Source organism: Myripristis murdjan, chromosome 12 (assembly GCF_902150065.1).
Source record: "Myripristis murdjan chromosome 12, fMyrMur1.1, whole genome shotgun sequence".
Classification (NCBI taxonomy): domain Eukaryota; kingdom Metazoa; phylum Chordata; class Actinopteri; order Holocentriformes; family Holocentridae; genus Myripristis; species Myripristis murdjan.
Genome location: NC_043991.1, coordinates 8178777 through 8198752, shown reverse-complemented (window position 1 = coordinate 8198752; position 19976 = coordinate 8178777). Strand labels below are relative to the sequence as shown.

Sequence of the window (19976 nt, the reverse complement as noted above, 5' to 3'; positions counted from 1 at the left end):
TAGTAACCTTGAATTACAAGGTTACTATATAACAGTGAATTAAAAGGTTACTGTATATATAGTAACCTTTTAATTCATTGTTTAAATGTCTCTTCTGGCATTTATTCCTTATATTCCTTATTAGCGCATATCAAATCAGATAATGTGTGATATGCATGTGTAAACAGAATAATTCCAAGAACTTGTAATTGACTTTTTTTCTTGTCTTTGTGTGTGTAATCAACTTGTGAATTTTTATAGTGATATCTGAAAGTAAAATTTTGAACCCCTTTCCCCTGTGTGTTAAAAACAGTGTTTTCTGGTAATATGTGGTCATAAATAGGTGATTTTCAAAACTTTCCACCAATGGGATTTCTTGGGACTTTTTTGCCTCACTCAGGACAAACTGAGGATACAAAATCAGTTGAGTTTTTTTCTCTTGCAATTTGTCCTAGGTTTTTTCATAAAATGACTGGACTAAAAGCCTTTGCCTGGATGGACATTACAGATGCATAGTATTCACGCATATTCAAGTCTTTATTTACTTATTGAACCTTTATTTGTACAAGTGTGACATCACTTTTTTTGCCCAAATCATTGACAATAACTTTACAGTAAGCACATCTCTTGTGATGTAGATTTACAGACGAGGAAGAAAAAAAGAGTACAAGATGGAGCCTCTACCACAGTTGCTACAGTATGACATACACAGACTGCTCACTTTTCAACAGGAATAGACAGGAAAATACTGCGATCCAAGGCAGAGAGTGAGGGCGGCCGCTTCTGACCTCCCTGTGTACACTTCAGAAGCAATCATTCAAGTGTGTCTCTACTCCCAAAAAGTAATGGCCGTCGTTAAAAGTTCTTGCTGGTACAAAGTAAAAACGATCGCTGGCACGTCCCAACCGCCGAACTCTGGCCCTTTTTGATCCCTCGGGAAAGACAGACGGCGATTTTCCCGCTGACATCTGCCCCCTTCAAAGGTCGTTTGGCTGGTTCACTTACAGCGGCTGCCACGAAAAAGTTTGAAAACGCCCAACAGGAGTCAATTTGGGCACACGCGAGTCAACACGTGACAGCTGATGTGTTACCGTGGCGACCGCATCACTAAGAGGAGCATCCCAGTCCCCATTGCAATGGATGTTCTAACATTGTGAGTCTGGTTCTGTTCATTTACAGCGTTATTCAAACTTGTGGCAGCCGTCTGGGCGAACCATGACACAGTAGGGAGTTTTCCTTTAAATCCATTCAACTGATTTTGCTGAGACCATCGGAAGCCAAAGAGTTGGGTTAGGGGGTTACGAATCACCTCAAAAGGCAAAAAGAACTTGGAGAAATCATCTTCCGTGACAAAGAAGATGCTCGGGGCTAAACCCAGCTTGGATCTGTGTTGAAAACTACAGGAGGCTACAGTTATGGTCACAGCAACAAGGCCAACAATCGCTGAGATTTTCAAAGCAAGGCTGTGGCAAAAAAAAAAAAAAAAAAACTTAAAAAGTGGACATGGCATTCATCAGCAGTGCATTCGTGATCTACAGTTGAAGAATTATATTCCAAAATGCTATTCCTTCATTGATAAAAATTAAAAAATAAAAACAATGACATTTCAATATTCAATGTCTCTCCAGTCTCCAGAGAGTCAAGTCCAGTTTGAAAGATGTTACTTTGTCAACCAAAGATTTGAATCCCAATTTACCTGGTAGCTACCTGATTTTGTACAATCAGTCGTATCACAACGCCGGCTGTCGTGCGTTTGTAACAGTGGATATCTGACTTTGGAACAAAATTCTTCAACCGGACATCTCGCTCTTTCAAGTGCACATTTTCGTCTATCGCCGACTCTCTTCCTCCTCATGAGGTGCAAAACAAAGCTAAAACAATGACAGTGCAAGTGAAATCAAAAGAACCTCGACACAGAAGACTCCCAAGGAAACGTGTATTTCTAATTCCTTCTGATATAGACAAAGTGTATCATTTCCTAATAGCATCCTTCATGACTCAACCCAAACCAATTTCATTTGATTGGAGAAAAATAAAAAATGAATGATAGACATAAGCAATAAATAATTTTTTATGAAAATATCATGGTTGGATATTGAAACTGTACATCAATACTGGCCAAAGAGTAAATCTGGGAGTGATAAGAATGAATATGAGCAGTGGCCGTGACAACAACACTTTATTCAATTGGCATTATGAGTAAAAAAAAAAAAAAAAAAAAAAAAAAAAAAAAAGCTTTTCTTGGAAACTTGGTGCAATCCGGTATACAAAAAAGTCTTACAAATTAAAAAAAAAAAAACAAACAATGTTTTTTTTTTTTTTTTTTTTTGATTACATAATCTTAAATCTTTCAAAACACACACAATCTTGCATTCGCGCACACAAACATGCCATATGATGAATGATCATGATCGACGTTGCCTTCATTACTCGATGGACCAGGTTTACTCTGTGGAATGTGAAAGTACATGAGGTCCGACTGGAAAAAAAACCGCCCTTCCGGTTCCTTCCATACAAGCAATTTATCCGTACAAAAAAGTTTTTACATTAGCTGATCTCGGACATGCAAACTTCAACTTTTTACGCAGAAATAAATACAATAACCTTTAATGAGAGGCCAGAGAAAGGCGTCGGGAGGCCCAATACCTTTCGTGAAACAGCCCAATAATGCGATATGGATACCTTGATTGTTTCAAGAGGAATAACAAGGATATACAGAAACATTCTACAGTGTACATTTGATATTTTGCTGTACGTACATATGTATATTTTTATTTTTTTTTTACCAGTAATATTGACATACAGACATTATTGGCCAAGGTCACTTTTCAAGCATTTAATCAGAAATAATCCTTTGCTGATGACTCGTGTAAATCTATCCCGTGCCCCTGGTTTTATTCACCCCGATCGCACGGTAAACGGTGTTGAAGTTTGCTTGTCATTAGACTAAATTTTGCTAGCTTCTAACAAAGTCCAGCAGCTTGAATACAGCATAGATCGCCAGAAAACATACAAAAACTAAAAGGCATAGAAGCATTACAGTAAAAGAACCAACTGAGTTGCTGGTTGAAATCAGAACATGCAGGTACAAAAACAAGACAAAGAACTACAATTGTGGCACCCTTTCACCATTAAGTCTTTTGTGTGTGTGTGTGTGTGTGTGTGTGTGTGTGTGTGTGTCTGCTATCTTCTTGAGCAGACGCGTCCTCCAGGGCCGACGTTTGGACGACGTCCGAATGACATGTTTCCATGCTAACACTGAGCTCCGTCACCATGGCGTTACCTACTGATGGGCACTGGTGGCTTCCTGTTCTTTAAGGAATTTGGTCACTCACTTTCACGAGTCGGTCTCCGCCAACTCTGCATCTCCTGAACCTGAATGAAACACGGAGACACAAACTGGCGGAGGGAGATGCAAAAAAAAAGACATCAAGACAGTCGAGGCTCTCCGCAGCCAGAGTCCGTCAAGCCTCGAGAAGGACACGATTTCGGACGCGGGAGTCTCCACTCCGGATTTTGACAATCAATTTGATCCTGACAGGTATCTTGTTCAGACTCCACTAACAATGAGCGAGTCAGTGAAGGGGTTGAGCTGAATTAGTAGGGAGATTGACAGATCAACTGTCCAGGGTGGCGGGAAAAAAAGACAGTCCTGCTGCTTTCGGAGTCACAATAGCTGGATTTGTAATCGCTGACTGATGTCTTGGTGTCGACCAAAAAGGAGCGTGTCAAGAGCAGAGTGGGAAATTAGCACTAGCCATCAGCCACATGCCGAGATATTTTCCCTCGTGACTGGCAAGTGGCATGTGGTGACATGGTGGCAGGTCGTCAGCCATCATTCAGAGGTCCCTCCTATTTTAAAAATGCATAAGACTGGTGAAACAACAAAAAAACGCCTGGCGGATTTTGGAATCCGTCAGCCACCGTGTCCGACGGATGAATAAAAACCTGTTTGTTTCCCGCCCGATTTGAGGAAAGTGAGCCGGTCGGAGTGTTGAGGTGAAGCACTGTAGGCTCAAGTCTGGCAGCAGTCTGGTCCCGTCGCTGTGCTACTGGCTGGTTGTACGGAGCAGCTGTTTGGTCCCGACGAATCAGAAGTAAAGAGCAGGCTCGCTGCTGAAGTCAGAGAGAGAGGAGCTGTCTGCTGGTGTGAGCTGTGGAGGAGAGACACAAGCTTTAAAAACTGAGGCAAATCATCAGATTCACTTAAAGTTAAGTGTTTTTGATGCTCCATTATGCTGCATGATCACTTATGTATGTATTTCTACTTATCGGTTAATGTTAGGGTTCACTGCAAAAACTCAAAATCTTACCAAGATTATTTGTCTTATTCCAAGTCAAAATATCTCATTACACTTAAAATAAGACATGATCACCTCAGAAGTAACTGGTCTCTGGTAATTGTCTCTTGTTTCAAGTGAAAATTTGCTTGAAACAAGTGAAAATTTGCTTGTTTCATTGGCAAAATTTATTTCTTGTTTCTAGCTAATTTTCACTTATTTCAAGTGAATTTTCACTTTTTTCACTGGCAAATTTTGCCAATGAAACAAGCAAATTTTCACTTGTTTCAAGTGGATTTTCACTTGAAACAAGTGAAAATTGTCTAAAAACAATTTACTTCTGAGGTGATCATGTCTTACTTTAAGTGTAATGAGATATTTTGACTAGTAATAAGACATTTTTGACTTGAAATAAGACAAATAATCTTGGTAAGATTTTGCGTTTTTGCAGTGTTAAAGTTAGGGTTAAGTTACAGTTAGGGGCATAAGTTGGTTATGGCCAAGATTAGGGAAAGCAGAAAATGAAGTCAGTTAAGGTCACGACTTCGGGCGCCCCGGTGGCTCGCCGCGCAGAGCCCGTGCCACATGGTGTTGATGCTGGGCCTCGGCGGCGTGGGTTTGGGTCCGGCCCAGACCCTTTGCTCTCTGGCTTTTCTTTCCTGGCTCTCTCAACTGTGACTGTCAAGTAGAGGCGCAAATGGCCCAAAAATAAAGTCCTGGTGAAGTCCTGACCTTAGAAAAAAAAATAGGTCAGGACTTCACCATCCTAGAGAAAAAAAAATATCCAACACTGCATTAACCAATACGTTGTCAAAATCATCACGTTAAGCCATGAAATGAGTGATTAAAGACTAATGTGTATTTTCTGCTGATTCCAATGTTGTAATCAGATTTCTGATATGTTGCTGAGAAAGAAAAACATGTTAACCCTTTATAGGGAACTCGTTGAAATACTTTGAAATTAAAAAAAAAAACAACCCTAGACTGTTATTAGTGAACATGACAGGACTTTATTACTTTTATAAAATTTTTCTAAAATTTTCATTTTCCCATAGAAAATCAAAGCCAATGAGATTGGTCAAATGCCACAATCATGTGACCTGGGATGTAGAGCGATCTTTGCTGATTGGCTGGGTGAAGACCAAATGATTATTGAACTAACTGAGACAGGGGATGGGCCTGATATGTAAAATTTCTGAAATTACCAAAAATAGTCACTTGCCTGATAAAGGGTTAATTGTGCGACATTAGCAAGCTATTAAGATTTGACTTGCTAATGCAAAATGTAACCAACATGTTGCACTGTAACTGCAAGCGTGTGAACGTGGGGAGAAGGTGCAAACTCTACCACATAAAAACGCCGGGGAACAAAACCAGGACCCTTCCAAATGTGCTTACCACTCTGCCACCCTTATGGAAAATGTCAGCTTTCCGATTAGAAGACATTGAGGCAAATTTACGATGTTTGTCAGATTCTTCTTAATTCTGCTGAAGGAGGGAACAATCTCTCACCATAACTTCCTCCGACATCTGTGTGTGCTGGGAATTGGCTTCGCTCTGGTAAACTGGGTCATCAAGTTTGTGTTCCTGCCAGGCGTTGAAATCCACCGAGTGCTTGGGAATGTAGCTTGATAGATCTAAGAGGAAGCAAAAATAATGTGTCACATGCATGCTAATGGGACAAAGCATTCATGTCTCTCGCATTAATATGCAAGAGCGTGTACATGTAGGTAATGTGTGTTAGATACTGGATTTAATGTGCCACTAATATTGACCATTAAGAAAAAAAAAAAAAAAACCTATGCAGCTTCTCATCCCAGCTGGCACAGAGCCTTTCATTCCCCCAGAGAGTCTCACATGTAGTTCACAATTTGACCTGTAGAGGTCTCCCAAGATTACCAAAAGGTCAAACTGGGCCTGTTTACACACCTTTCCTGGTTTGACTGTCAGCTGCACATCAGAGATGCTGGACTGGGCATGTCAGAGCATAAAATCTCAAAACCCATTTGTTTATGAAGTTTTACTGAGAAGGCACCGGGCAAATTCAATGTTTACCTCCCCTCCTCATCATGAGAAAACCTCTTTTGGCCTGTTGAGTTCACTTCCCTCCGAGCCCTTCATGCACATTTTCTCTCCTTCTAAAACAATCCCGTCTCTCTTCCTCGCATTTTGCCCATTTTCTGCAAACCTTGTGTTCTTTAGACCAGGCGCGACGCCTTTAAGTCTGGAATTGTTCACAGACTCAGTGGATCAGCGCGGTGTTTGTCTGTATTTCCCTCCACAGCTGCAACCACACTGTTTCAACATGCACATATAAAACGACTTTAGCCACAAAATAACCAAATCACAATCACAAATGCAGCTACAGATGTGAACCATGTTAATATGAATGCCAATTAGCAGTAGGTCATCCTTAAAAAGCAAGAGACCTGAAAATCCTTTGCGTTCGCGTGTGCATTTTCAAAGCAATATGAGAAAAATCAACTGGTCGCTCCCATTGCGAGTGGATGAGTCACAAAAACTGCAAAATTAATGAAGTAAAGGGAACCGTGATGAAAATTATATGCAGTTCGTCCATGCTTGGCATATGACAACATATGCCCAACATGTGCCACGGCAAACAGGAACGGTTCCAGCTGGTTGATAAACATCCAAAACTGATGGCCTCCAAAACTGTCGCAGGATTGAATCGACGCCTCTGTGACAGTCTGAGCAGAAACTGTATGTTCTCAGCCTCAGAAAGCTGGTTTTTCTGGCAGGGCTGTCAACTGGAAAATGCTCGTATGCAAGCTGATAATTTTGCAGATTTTATTCACGCTTTACAAGCTGGTATTTGCAGCTGATCATCAGTTATCAACAGTTACTTTAATAGTGTTCACCTCCTGATCTTGTCCTTGTCTCTTTTTACAATTTATTCCATCAAATGTATCTGTATTCTCTTCTATGTTTTATGTATTTTACAAGTTGCTGTGCAACAAGTTTCCCTTCAAGGGATAGTAAAATAAAGTGAAGCTCAATGCTTGCAGAGACACACGTCATGTTAAAGAGCGTGAAACCTGGACTCCTGAGCAAAAATAAAGGCAAATAAATAATATGGTCTTATGAGTCGTCCACTAAACATTTTTCTCCTAATTCCAGAGAGGTTTATGTTTGGAGAAAACCAAAGCATGCCTTCAATTAAAATGTCTCTTTGAATTGAACTGAACTGTTAAAATACAGATCTGAAATGGTTTTGGCAGCCGGCTAATGGGAGTCATTAGGTCTGATCATTGCTCCATTGATCGTATCAGATAAATGATAAGACATATCCGTTTCACAGACTAATTGTTCACTAGGCGCCACACAAACACTGTGGCCTCATTATGTCCAGATATTCCAGGATGATTATGCATCCATTCACACCGGAACGGTTTCACCGCACACCGTGATGGAGTCAAACGCCCTCCACCGCCGCCTCACCACATCTGAACATCACTGAACCTTCATAGGAAGTTATGGAGCGCAGAGCACAAAACGCCAACTCCTTCTTCCTCCCTCTAAGAACCTGATGCTTTCCTCCAGGATTTGTCCGACGTCACCACACACAGTTCAAGACGTGCACGACGACAGGAACACGGATGAAAGCAAAGGGTGGCTCAGCTTGTTCATATACTGTTGGGTGTTTGCATTATCGTCTTCACTGCTGTATAACTGAAGAGTTGTATATACACATACTACACACACTAGGGCTGGGCAATAGAACCAAAAAAAAAAAAAAAAAATCTCAATTTCCACATATAATCTTTATTTGGGCATTTCTGCTTTATGTGACAGTGACAGTGATTTTTTTCAAACTTTTCACGACTCATGATTTTAATCTAGATTTTTCCTGATGGGAACCTTTACGGGTGTGATCATGTGACTTCTGTCTGGCGAATGCAGGTTCTATGTGGATGAGTGAATTGGTGCTTTTTTGACAGAGTGCTCAGTCAGTTTAAAACATGAATTTCCATTAAACGACTTAATCAATTTATCGCCCAGCCCTAGTATACACACACAGTGTCACACTGTCCATGTGAAAATGCTAAAATGTCACCAAGTAAAATTCCTGTTTGTTTATTGTGTCAGGTGATTAAAGTGGTGCTGATTCTGAACTGGAGTAAGCTTACCTGATAGTACCACAGATTGTAACATCCAAATTCATTAGCACATGATTACTTAACACCACTGATCGAGTGTGTGAATATAAAGAGAATAACGGTTTCAGTTAAAAATAACACACACCTACCCTGCACCAGTGTCACCACAACAAATTCCAGTAAATTTTATTTTCTCACAAGTAAACACTGCAAAAACTCAAAATCTTACCAAGAATATTTGTCTTCTTTCTAGTCAAAATATCTCATTACACTTAAACTAAGACATGATCACCTAAGAAATAACTTGTTTTTAGACAATTTTCACTTGTTACAAGCAAAATTTCACTTGTTTCTAGTGAATTTTCACTTTTTCCACTGGCAAATTTTGCCAATGAAACAAGCAAATTTTCAAGTGAAAATTCACTTGTAATTCACTCACATATTTTGACTAGAAATAAGACAAATATTCTCGGTAAGATTTTGAGTTTTTGCAGTGAAGTAATAGGATTTTGACCCCCCCCCCCCCTCCTCCACCATCGCTTCACCCTTTGTGCAATCTCACCAGTGCTGTTGGTCGTGTGAGTGGGTGAACTGGTGAAACTGGGATGAGGGATGTGGATGCGCCCCACCATACTGGGCTGTTCGTCGGCCGCCGTCTCCTCTCGCTTGCCGCTCTCCTCTTCGTCCTCCTCCCCGCTGTCCCACACGCTGCTCTCCGACGGGTACTCATAGGTGCTTTGGAGGCTCGACTCATTAAACGAGATCTTGAGCTGAAAAAGAGAGAAAAACACCTGATTATTCTATCCATTTTGCTTTAATATATCATTCAACAGCTTTCCCTAAACAGTTTTGTCAATTATTTTCGAATACACACAGTGTCACAGATACAAAGGACGACTCTTAATTCGCATTTATGTTCTGCCAGAGTTAATACTTCGATTTTTTTTAATTAAATTTGCATTTATTTACATTTGTTACATTTACCACTCTCCCAAATTTACTTTACACACACACACAAAGGTCATATGCAGCCTCCAATACACCAACATTCATTTACAACACACCCTCCCACCTCCTTTTCCCTCTTATTTTATCTCAGTAAAAATTGCATCTCCGAAATAATGAAACAGAGAGGAAAAAAAAAAAAAAAGAATCGATGAACAAGACAAATACTACCAGAGCGTAAAATGACAACCTCTCCCGTTCATGTAAACGCACGCCGAAGCCAAGTCACGGCTTGGGATTTCCCCAGGCTCACCATTTTATTTTTAATGTGTTCGGTCTACATTCACTGCGCTGGCACCAGGGAGGGGAAAATAACACCAGCGCTCAGCCAAACGCTGGTTTAAGTTTGGCTGTGGCTGGTAAAAAATGGCGGGTAGCCACCGAGATCTGTGTTTATTTGATTCTAAAAATGAGTTTCTGGGGAAAAAATATTTAAAGTCGCTGAATTCTGAGAGAGAGAGAAAGAGAGAGAGAGAGAGAGAGAGAGAGAGAGAGAGAGAGAGAGAGACTCCAGCCTCTGTGGACACTTTCCTACCCTAAGAGACATTACATTTTCACAAAATCAACTTTTCTACAACAATCGCCATTTACACCTTAAAATTTCACCAGCCATTTTGCAAGCATTATATATATATATTTTTTAATTAAAGCCAATAAAGAAGCCAAACATACCAGCCACAGCCAACATTTTTATTTAACAGTCTTTCGTCTTCAGCTTATATGTTTTTGACAGAGGAATGATGCCCAGCACATCACTGCCCTTCATGACCATTTTATGACCGTAGCAAACATTAACACTGATTATAGCTTCCTTATTGCTCTGAATTCCAACAGTGCACCTGCATGACCCGAGTTTCAAATTTCAGTTTATTTAAAGCCCCAAGAATCACTGTTTACAGTCTTTAAAGGGCTTTACAGGCCCACAAGTGTACAACAAATAAAACAGGACGGCATCTTCATAACGGGCGAGAAAATACTCCCCAAAAACCTGACATGGACGAGGGAGAAAAATGGAAGAAATCTTGAGAACGACCAGAGAGAGAGGAGGAGACCCCTCCACAGACACACAGGTGTGTAGGCTAATCGGTGTTATATCACAAAAGGAAACTCACCAGCAGACCAAAAAAAAAAAAAAAAAGAAAGACAGCAACCCTGTAGCTGTTATGCCGATCTAGCCCCAAATGAACTCACTGCTTCATAACTTATTTATCTTAGCATTTAATTGAATTTTTCTGAGAGCCAGCTGCACTTTCTTCAGGCGTGTGGACTGCATGCGGTCTGTATGTATTTTTTTTTTTTTTGTGAACAGAGCGGGACAGGTGGCAGCCTCGCAGGAGCTGCTGGCATTGTGATTGATCGTCTCAGACCTCGCTGTAAGACACGTCCATTTGGCAACGCTTCAGTGGCCTACAAACACGGATCCACGGGGCGAGACAAGCCCCGGCCCTCTGCCGCACCGTGTAATCCAACATGACTGGCAACTCTGCAGCCACAGCCCTCAGCGGTTCTGATCAGCGAGGACGTTAACGGAGAACAGACGAGTTTTCCTCAAAGGGAGGAGACACTGATCTTTCGGAAAACGTCATGGAAACTTATTGCTGGAACAAAATTCATAGGTTATCATTTAAGTTATTAAGATTATTTGCTGACAAAATAGTGACATTTAAGAGAATGCAATCACATGCATATTTGAAATACTTAAAAAATACTAATTTATCAAACTTCATATCATATTTTGAGCTGAGGGACCATAAAACATGTTGAGGAGCCCAAGCAAGACCACTGTCAAAATTTAAAACAAACAAACAAACAAAACAAAGCCTTTATCTGATGGCTATTTGCAACATGAGATATGTGTAGGCGGGTAAAAAGGTACAATGTTTGAAGAGCCAAGAAACGAGAAAGAAAGAAAGCAACCGAGAAAAAAATATCATGGAACTGTAATGCCACTCTGACATCGCTCACGAGATTCCTGCGAATTGTAAAATACTAAAAGCTTCAGAGTGTTGCGGCCTTGTACAGACCTTTGAAACAATAAAATCAGACATATGCAATCTTTAGACTCCTCACCTGATTCAACATTGTATAAGGAGAGTGGCTGCACTCACGAATGGTATGCTTTTAATCACTTTATGGCTTTTAAACTGCACAAAAGCCCAAAATATGGAGCATATAAAGTATATATATATATAATGCTGCAAACAATGTCACTCATCAACAACACTGAACTAGTTTTTCAGCTTCCTGTTGAGTGGCAATGCGGCCAGCAGGAGTTCACCGACATAAGTTAACACTCAGCACATGCCTATGTCTTCCCAGAGGAGGTCAGCTGACTGCAGGATCGGGGCTCTGGTGTACCTGCCTCCATCTCTGCACTATAGGCTGTGCTCTTAATCTGCCCCTAATCTCCATCACAAGGCCACAAGCCACTGCAGCGCCGTCTCGGGGTCCGACATTCAGGGCTCGCGCCTCATTTGCATTTCACAAATTCCAGTTTTACCCGACTTTAATGACTGGAATATTGACCTTAATGATGCGTGTTGATAGCAGGAAGTCATAAGCCTTTATAGCTGCAGCTGTACACTCAGTAGCCACTTTATTATTTATTAGGTGCACCCATATAATCTAATACTTTCCTTTTCTGCTTCCTATCATGCTCAGGTTTTCTAATAGAGGTGTTCATTCACTTCTGTGTTTGGCATTGAGCTCATAGTTCATGCTGCTGTTGGACTGGACTGCATTTTACTGAGGTGTTTCCACTATTTTGTCCCCCCTCATGTATTTAAATAGGAAGGACAATAAATTAGAAACACCTCAATATATGAACTGCATTGTGATAAAGTCTATCTCTGCCTTAGTAGATCTGCACTCTGTCTGCAGTGGAATTATTTTAAATGTATAAAAATGTCTCAGTTAAATATATTTACAGGTAATCGGAGGTATGAGGACAGGATGTTTGGAACGGCTGTTCGATTTTAAGAGTCTCGATCTGTTGTGCGACTCATTCAAGACCGCTGCCACATCCTTCATGCTGTATTCTACCTCGACACATCTGGTGTGACGGAGCAGAGCTTTCGAAACTGCTCAGGACGAGGGTCTACAGGCCGCCGCCCCCAGAGGAACAGGCATTAACACACACACACACACACACACACAGAGCACCACGTCAGCTCGGTCACACATTTCTCTTCTTCAGTCGGCTGGAACAGGCCGACGATTGAGGCTGTTTCCATTTGGTTTGACAGACCAGGTTTGAAGTTTGACAGCATCTCGGGGAAGAAAAAGTTTTCCCCCACGACTCCACTTGATGCTTTCAGCCGTTCTGATGACATTTAACGAACGCCGGTTAGGGCTCTCATGCATTCATAAGATATTTCCATCCAAAAACTTCGGCTAAACAATCATTGGTGATGCAGATATGACAGCCGAGCAGAAAGAAGGAAAACACAGGAGAGCTTCAATAGTCAAATAAGCTCATAAACCGCTTCTCCTCACTGTGATGCAACCTTTAAAACCAGGAAAAGACAACACTTAACCATATCACCATAATAATAAAGACATCCAAAATTGATATGATATCTAGTCTGATGTCATGGTTTCAGTATAATTATCAATATATTCCCAGCCCTAATGCCACTCTATCTGATTTGTGCTGATAAAAGTCAATAAAAGAATTGCACTTATTGAGGTCATCGCAGTATTTAGCTGCCAAGCACATTAGCATTCAGGACGCGCGCCGGTGTGAAGGAGAAGTAAGGCGCACAGACTGATAAAGCAGCTGAAACACTGGATTCACAGAGACGCCCTACAACTCCAGCATTTCATCCACTTACAATGATAGGAATGAATAATAAAGCGGTTCTGTGTTTGCTTTAATGTCCAGCTGCATATGATTTTATTGTCTGTTTAATTTTCTCAATAATTGATCGTGCAATGTGAGCTGCAAAATAAGATGATTGAGGAAAGGTATGCTTCTTTTATGCAACCTCGCTGTAGCTTTTGCTTTTGAGACAAGATATATATAGGCGTCATGTTAAAAAAAAAAAAAGAGCAAAACACAGAGCAAGCAGCTGTTTTTTTTTTTTTTTTTTTTTTTTTGCATAGCACCTTTAATGTTCAAAGAAAATACCTGCCACCTTCCAATATCCAAACCTGAGCATGCAACAACGCTGCTACTTCATGCCAGAAATATCAAATAAAGTTTCAGCAAAAACATCTGCATCTCACTCATTCTCCTTTTTCTCTGATGGCTAATGATAGCACATCAAATCCTCTGTACTGCGAGCGGGTTGCAACGCTATTTTGCAAACTCCACAAAGGCCCTCAGTTTCAGCCATCGTCTATTTTTAGACCTGAAACCTCCTTTTTTTAGTTCCTGTGCTAAACTTTACACCCACAAAGCATTTCCCCGCTAAGTCGGCATCCTGTCTTAGAGGAAGCCACTCCATGCCAAATGAGAGTTTATCAATAAATCAGACTAGCTGCTGGGCTCGCTTCCTCTTTGGCCGTCTTTCGCTTTTCCTTTTTGTCTGGTTGAGGCTTCCAATGGACTTCTCTGTTTCTCGGATGAGACTCCAGGGCAGCATCAGCCTTTCGTTTCTCTCTCTCTCTCTCTCTCTCTCTCTCTCTCTCTCTCTCTCTCTCTCTCTCTCTCTCTCTCTCTCTCTCTCTCTCTCTCTCTCTCTCTCTCTCTCTCTCTCTCTCTCTCTCTCTCTTCTCTCTCTCTCTCTCTCTCTCTCTCTCTCTCTCTCTCTCTCCCTTTTACATTTTAGGTATTCAGCTGATGTGCTTCTCCCACTTACAATGAGTGCATGAATGAGTAGGTAAGGGCACATTGTCTTGCTCAAGGGGCAGGAGTATTGATGGATGCCCATCATTTGCTGCTGGGCGGACCAGACTGTGATCTTCATATGGGCTGAAACTAACCATTATTTTCATGGTTGATTTTTTTTTTTTAAACCACTGTAACGATCAAATGTTAAAAATAATGACAAATGCCCATCAGAGCTCAAAAAACATATTAAAAATGCTTACTGTAACAAAAGAAAACAAGGGTTTCATTTTATTTCATCACCAAAATTGTAGCCAATTTGATTTCTGTCGGTCGACCAGGCGATTAACCGGCTAATCGTTTCAGCACTAATTTCTTCTTAGTGCAGGATGGCTGGTATTTAGGCTGCAGGGCGTCCCCCTCTCAGCCCCTGTTCCCCTGCAGGCGGTGGAGGCGACAGAGGCCGGAGTTACTGAGGCGAAAGTGATTCCTCTGCTGTCCTCGGGCTGTGGGACGGATTCAGGCCTGAGCTTCTGCCCATTCAGGACGCGGCTGCACCACGGGGCTACACATGATCGATGAGAGACTGATTTGGTTTTTTACTTTTTTAACTAATGGCTGCATGCAGGGCTGGGCGATTGATGGAATTTTATTTTCAATAACGATTTTGGCTTCCCACGATTATGAAAACAAGCTAATGGAGATAAAATGACCATTGTGCCACATTCCATTTTGCAATGGTGCTCCTGTTTTGTCTTGTGTTGTAAATCCAGCGCACCCCTTTCCTTTGGCCCCTCTCTAAAAGCCCAAACTCACTCTCAGCCAAAGTTCAAGGAAATCCACTGTAAAAAGCCAAGTTTTTTTTTTAAGTTCAATAAGTGCATGTTTCAAAGTGATGAATGAGTAATCCTCACTATAAAATATCTGTGAATATGATTTCTGCCGTAACATAGCAGTGGAGCTCCATGCACGAGGTGATGCTGATGCTTCACGTGAGCTCACTCCGAAATAAAACGTGAAAATGTTTTCTCTGATGTGGCAAGAAAATGGCTAATCTCTTGGCTGTTTGTGCTTCAGTAAAAACAAATCTGTCAGAGCTATATTTTACTGCTGTTCCCAAAAAATATTCATCAAAATCTTTCATTTCATTCATCTTAAGCCATTTAAATGTTGTATTCATTCTAAGGTCAAAAGTGGATCCCACGGGTTTAGATAGTTTAGTTTCAATTGAATCGTTTCAGTGCAGTTTCACATTTTGTTTGGTAGCCACATGACAATAACTTGAAATAAGACAGTTAACATGTTTGATATTTAGTTTTTATCTACCACATCCATTAAGTCCTTGAAAGAAGTTGATTTGTTCTTGAACCTGAGATATATAGTGTATATATTGGTATTAAAAAGGTTTTTGAGGCTGAACACAAAATGAAAGGAGATGTCAGTAGCAGCTACAGCTGGATTGAAACATCAGCGCGAGGAAAAGACAGAGATGACAAGGGGATGAGGATATAATAATAATATTTCTGCAAGTTTCTTTCACCAAGTTTCACCAGATCTTTTTCTTTTTCTTTCTTTTTTTTTTTTTACAAGCATGACACGAGACAGACACAAAAGGAGATGGCGAGGACAGTGAAAAGGAGAAGGAGAGAGAGAGAGAGAGAGAGAGAGAGAGAGAGAGAGAGAGAGAGAAGGAGAGGGTTAGAAAAAGAGATTATGTCTTCATGAATGTGCCTTGGCCAATAGGCGACATGGGAGCTGTGCCGGGAATTTTTTCCAGGCCACCCAGCATGGTGTGTCCTCATTTGGTGAGAAATGATTCCTATTGAAAAGACATGCACGTACACACACACACACACACACACACACACACACACACACACACACTGGGTGCGTCTCCTGGCAGAGTCCATCACGTTGAACTCGCCGCTCCGCTCTAACTTTGGAGTTACAGCGGAGCTACAATACAGTTTTGCGCCGCCTGGGTGTGTCCGGCTGTGCATCTATTCAAACGCGCTTCTATATTGGTTCCAGCAGTGGCAGGTGGCGTGGGGCGTGGTGTGTGCACACGCGTCTGGTCCAGGTGTACATCAACACACGTGTGTGTGCTAGTGCTTGTGTTAGTGTGTCAGTGATTGGCCTGTGACCCATCCTGTGATTTTTTTTAATGAACCTTGACTGAACCAGGAAATCCCCGTTGAGATTAAATCTCTTTTACAAGGGAGACACAAGCCAAGACGGATGGTATCAGAAATAAAAGCAGTTACACCATAAGGAAAAACAAATTCTAACATATTTTTGATCATAATAATACAGCATGAACTACATAGATAATGGTAATAAAATGAATTCTCTCTCTCACTAAGGAGCGTAGCTGCTTGGAGCAGACCGCCCAGGTGCCTGATTAGAGATAATCTGCAGCCAGGTAGATAATATTAGAACACAGCCGCACTGAACTGCCAAGGAGTTTAGCTCCAGCTGCATTAGCACCTGGGGAGCAGGGATAACAGAGTGTACCGGCCTCTTGTTTACCCATACACGTTATATGATGTAGCTCTCCGTTGTGCAATTAAAGCAGGATAACTAGAGTCAACCAGAGCGCCTGTGGAGGCGCCGCGGATCAAGCAGCCACTTTCCATCATTTGCATTTTAGGAATTTAGCTGACACCAGTAGTTGCACCGGCAAAATGAGTTTCCATTCTTGCATCACCAGCATCGACATTATAAATAAAACAGCATCGATAAAACATCCACCAAAATAAGAGTCGAGTTCTTCTGAGAGGAACGGGAGGCGAGCTTTGATGAGCGTTTGCTGACATTCTTTACGGTGATTATGTGCATCTCAGAGACGCCGGCTGCAGACAGAACGGCCACAAAAAGGACACGCCTCATGAGCGACCGGTTGGAAATGCCACTCTAAGCTTTGAATGAGCACACAAAAGAGCCAGCAAACAAACAAACAAACAAAAAAAATCAGATGACACCTAAAAGGGTTTGGCTGGAGGATTCAGTCCTGCAGCGTGCTGAGATGACAAGGCAGTTGAAACACGCTTTTAACTGGAGAGCAACTTTCTTTGAACTGTCTTTTATTGGTTTTCATACTCAAAACTGTTTTTTTTTTAAACATGCTGACTCCATGGTTTGTGTTATGTATTTATTTTTTGCTGCCTGAGCGAGGCACTTGGTGGGTTTTGAAAAGTCCTCTACACATAAAGATTAGTATTAGTAGTAGTGGTAGTAGTAGTGAACCAAAAGACTGGCTCAAACCAAATCATTATGCCGGAGCACACCTGCTGAGACCCCCTGCTGTGTCCTGCCCTGTGGCCTCAGGAGTCAACGCCTCTTAAAATTTATTACCATTAACACCAAGTCCGAACGAGCGAGTCCCTCTGAGAAGCGCAAGTGTTTGGAGCGCTACAAGCCATTAGCAATCAAGTGTCGCCACACTGGGTAACTGTGAAAAAAACAAACACATTCACACATGTAGGTGGGAGGCTTCTGCCTGCAGTTGAGGCTGGAAGTGTGGGCAAGCAAATGCGAAGTGTGGAATCGGTGTGTTTGCACGGCGTGCCTGCAGACTGCGTGAGTCACTGCTCTCGTAGTGTGCCCTTTGTAGCCGCGTGCACATGTGCATGTAAAAGAATAAAGCCTCTCCATGCTATCAGGGTGGGATTATCTGAGAGCTATGAAACTTATGAGAGAGAGAGAGAAGGAGAGAGAGAGTGTATGTGCATTGAGGAAATGCTGCTGTTTGTGCTGCAACTATCTCTCATAGCCAAACAATGAGTAACATCCTATTAGACCTTCAGCCCCGCCCTAATTGACACCTTTCAACAGGCTAATTTAAAAAGAATGCCTATGAACTATCTGGCTGCAGTGCAAAAAAATAATAAAAAAAAATCATTATGTAATACTTAAAAAGTAGTACAGTCCACTGTCTTGGAGGTAATGATTATATTATGATTAAAGCATTTTAGCATGAGAATCTCCCTTAAATAATCACAATTCAAACAGCGACAGATATGGGACAAATGCAGACCTGTCACTCAAAAGCACCACAGCTGGAAAGAAAATAGCAAAATAACAAAAAAAAAAATAAGCCAAGAAGAGACAAGAGGAGTGACACTGGTGTTGCTCTGGAAGGTACAAAAGCCTTGTTTAACACAAACCAGTGCACTCTTAAATCATCGGAGGGCCTGCTGGGAACGGGCCAGGTAGGATCCACACCCAGACAAACACCGATCCAAGGACTGCCAAACAGAGGAACTGCACCACGGGAGCCCCACTGGTGCCTCTTTACTAACAGGGCTGGGCACTGGCGAGCACCTGAGACAATACGTGTCCCAATATCGGAATCACAAAACACTGGATTACCATACAGAGCTGACTGAAAATGTATAAATGGGACTTGAAATGAGATCTGACAATAAATTATAGAACATATTATATGACAAAACTGACTGAAAAACCATTTAATTCAAACTTCCCTCATTTCATAAAGCAGGATAAGCACGATGCACGTATTTGATACAGAACGTCATCATTAGCCTATAACTTCATGAAAAACAGGTGCATAAATAATACATACCTATACATCGTGCTAGAGATATGATGTAGCATTTTTTATTTTATTTTATTTTATTTTTTTACACAGCTCTGATTAATGTTTCGATGACACACATATTATGAATGGAGCTGCTACTCTCACCACGCATTAATCACGTGTATATCTACTACTTATCCATCAATTACAGATACTACAATGTCAACACTGTCGCAGGGGAGTGTGTGTGTGTGTGTGTGTGTGTGTGTGTGTGTGTGTGTGTGTGAGTCCCTCTTCCTTATCCTGGAATCCTAATGACGGGATAGAATGGCCGTGGCTTGTGTTGCCCTGGCGACAGGCACCATGGATATGTGACAGAGAGAAACGGGAGAGTGGAGGTGGAGTGACAGAGAGAGAGTGTGTGTGTGTGTGTGAGAAAGAGAGAGAGAGGGAGAGAGAGAGAGAAGGATGGAGGCAGTGAGACCAAAAGCTCTCTGCGAGGTAAACAGGAAGACAAATTATTATTATTCGAAGATGAATGATTCACATGAGAACCACATGTACACACACACACACACACACACACACACACACACACACACACGCAGCCCACCAAACCAGTACAACAACCTGACAAAAAAAAACAAAAAAAAAAAAACAGTACATACATGTCAGGAAAGAAAAACAACTTGTTAAGCCTGAATTCATTTGTGAACCGTGCATGATTTTAATTGTGTGACTGTTACACTCTGGTTGCTTGAAGGCCATTTGAATGTCATTTGCATTGTGCATGAAAGCACCCAAACAAAAAAGCAAACACTCTGGTTGACGGGTGGGTTTTCCTCTTCTTTTTTTTTTTTTTTTAAACTGCTTGTTGCACAATTTTACACGACAAACTGATTAATACCTCCTCCAGATGATGTTAGTTTCCCGTCAAAGCAGTTGGTAGGAAATGCATGTTTAGCCTAACGCCTTCTGGTTATTTTCCAGCCTCGTTGGAAGTCACAGAGAGAAAATGTCAGAACAGTACGACGGATATCGATAGTTAGTGGTTTTCTACCTGCTAACAGATGCTCCCACCACTCGCCCACCCTTGTTCTTTTTATAAACTTTTCAAAACCCCCCTCACTTAGCGTCCTCTCCTCTCAGATAAGTCTCTTATCTCTTCATCTTCTCGTCTTTTTTTCATGCACTCTAAAGACACACACACACACACACTGAATTAAACATGACTATGATAGTAGGGCTTTGCTGGCTGAATTCTAATTACATGGACTTCGCAC

At 41.4% G+C, this 19976-nt stretch overlaps 1 protein-coding gene across 1 annotated transcript in view; it reads right to left on the bottom strand.

Annotated features, from left to right (window-relative positions):
- Window positions 1-492: 492 nt before the first annotated feature.
- Window positions 493-19976, bottom strand: part of tprn (taperin) — a 32426-nt gene continuing 12942 nt past the window's right edge. The window contains 3 exon segments of the mRNA XM_030064702.1: window positions 493-4133; window positions 5772-5896; window positions 8940-9147. Of these exon segments, the coding sequence (XP_029920562.1) occupies window positions 4071-4133; window positions 5772-5896; window positions 8940-9147 (396 nt within the window). The 3' untranslated portion in view covers window positions 493-4070.